General features: G+C 39.9%; 1 protein-coding gene across 1 annotated transcript; it reads right to left on the reverse strand.

Moving 5' to 3' along the window:
• Nucleotides 1–13: 13 nt before the first annotated feature.
• Nucleotides 14–1,506, reverse strand: LOC111656614 (L-xylulose reductase-like). The gene is made up of 2 exons (XM_023408405.2): nt 1,021–1,506; nt 14–896 (listed from the first exon to the last, which is right to left on the reverse strand). Exons 1-2 carry the CDS (start codon nt 1,200–1,202, stop codon nt 845–847), a joined length of 234 nt encoding a protein of 77 aa, XP_023264173.1. The 5' UTR covers nt 1,203–1,506; the 3' UTR covers nt 14–844.
• Between the last annotated feature and the right edge of the window lie 32 nt (nt 1,507–1,538).

The raw sequence follows: 1,538 nt of genomic DNA on the forward strand, positions 1-1,538 counted from the left end.
AAAAATACCACCCTCACATTCTCTTATCCAGTTAGAGCTTATCTATTTGACATGTTCAGGCATGATAGGACAGCCAGTATATAAGCGTTGTTGTACATATGTACTTTCTTGTGATTAAGTCACTGATCACTGATTTCTGAAATGTATATTTTCCAGATCTGTGACAGGGCTCAGATCATCAGGTGAAGCAGAGATATCGAGTTATGTGTCACCTTCATAGCAGTGGATACAGTTTCCATATTTGCAAATGAAAGACTGTAATGGCAGCATGTTCAAAACAGAAAAGAATAGGGCCCAGGGCTGAACCTTGAGGCACACCACTAGAAATATAGTGTTAACTCTTTTTGAAAAGAACTTCCTTAACACTAGACTAATTTGATAAGACCACAACCAGTGCCAAAGAGCCCAGTCTATGTTTTATTTTGGGATCAACTGTATTGAATGCAGCACTTCCTACCATTGCAGCCTAACTGTCTACTACAGCAAACCAGTCGTTTTCCAACCAGTCATTCTGCGGTAATCAGTTGGGAAACAGTTCATCATGTAAGGCCTAGCTGTCCCTTCAAACATTGCTGCTTAAAGTTCTTATTCTTTATGACTTTGAGGAGGGGCTTCTTAGTTCTGACTGTTTTCAAATATACAATTGAAGGCATTAAAATTTGACAGCTGAGGGTAAACAAATTTAAGTAAAGTGGTTAAGTACAGTACAGTTGAAATTAGACTTGAACTACATTGTAGCTGGGAAAAACTAGATATCATGTTACTTCATCTACTGAAAGAGCAAACTAAAAAATGGATCCAACAATGCAAAGTGTAGTGATATGATTTGTCTTTTACAGAGCTGTTACTTTACCTGGGACACATGCAGCACAGCTTTCACATTCACATTGAATGACCTGCAGATGAAAAACACCTTAGATAATAAACACAACAGGTTTCCACATGATGTAACTGTAAATCCTGACTCATATGTTCGACATTGTGCTTCTCAATCTTAAAAGTATCTCATATGTGTCTCACTGGTCGAACCGGTCGGGCGTGACCTCCAGAAACGGTTGCAGGCTGGCACAGGCGGCATTATTCACCAGCAGATCGATGGGGCCGACGCCCTGCAGGGCCGCCTCTGTGGCCCCCCAGTCTGCCAGGTCCACACACACCGGCGTGATGGATGCACACTGAGAGGGGGAGCCGAAAGCAGACATGTTGGATAAGTATTAGATGAAGTAGCAGAAATGTGTAAATGTAATTAGCTTCTATATTATCCTTTGACAGACAACCAGTACTGATGAATTCTACAGTGATCTGTGACAGTATCTACATACTGTAATCACTGTAGAATTACAAACAAAACTATATCCTGTTGGTACAAAACAGTACATCTGTTGTTTTTTTTGTTATACTGACTCACTAAAATAGTCTGCTATGAAAATCATCATAAACTACATGCTGTAGTATCTAATATGTAATCAGGACACAGTTCCAGTGTTCTCCTCAGAGGAAGAAACAAACCACTTCAGAGTAAAATCCATTTCATTCCA

The sequence above is a fragment of the Seriola lalandi genome, unplaced genomic scaffold (assembly GCF_002814215.2).
Source record: "Seriola lalandi dorsalis isolate HSWRI2012SDOR001 ecotype SW California unplaced genomic scaffold, Sedor1 jcf7180001976600, whole genome shotgun sequence".
Taxonomy (NCBI): domain Eukaryota; kingdom Metazoa; phylum Chordata; class Actinopteri; order Carangiformes; family Carangidae; genus Seriola; species Seriola lalandi.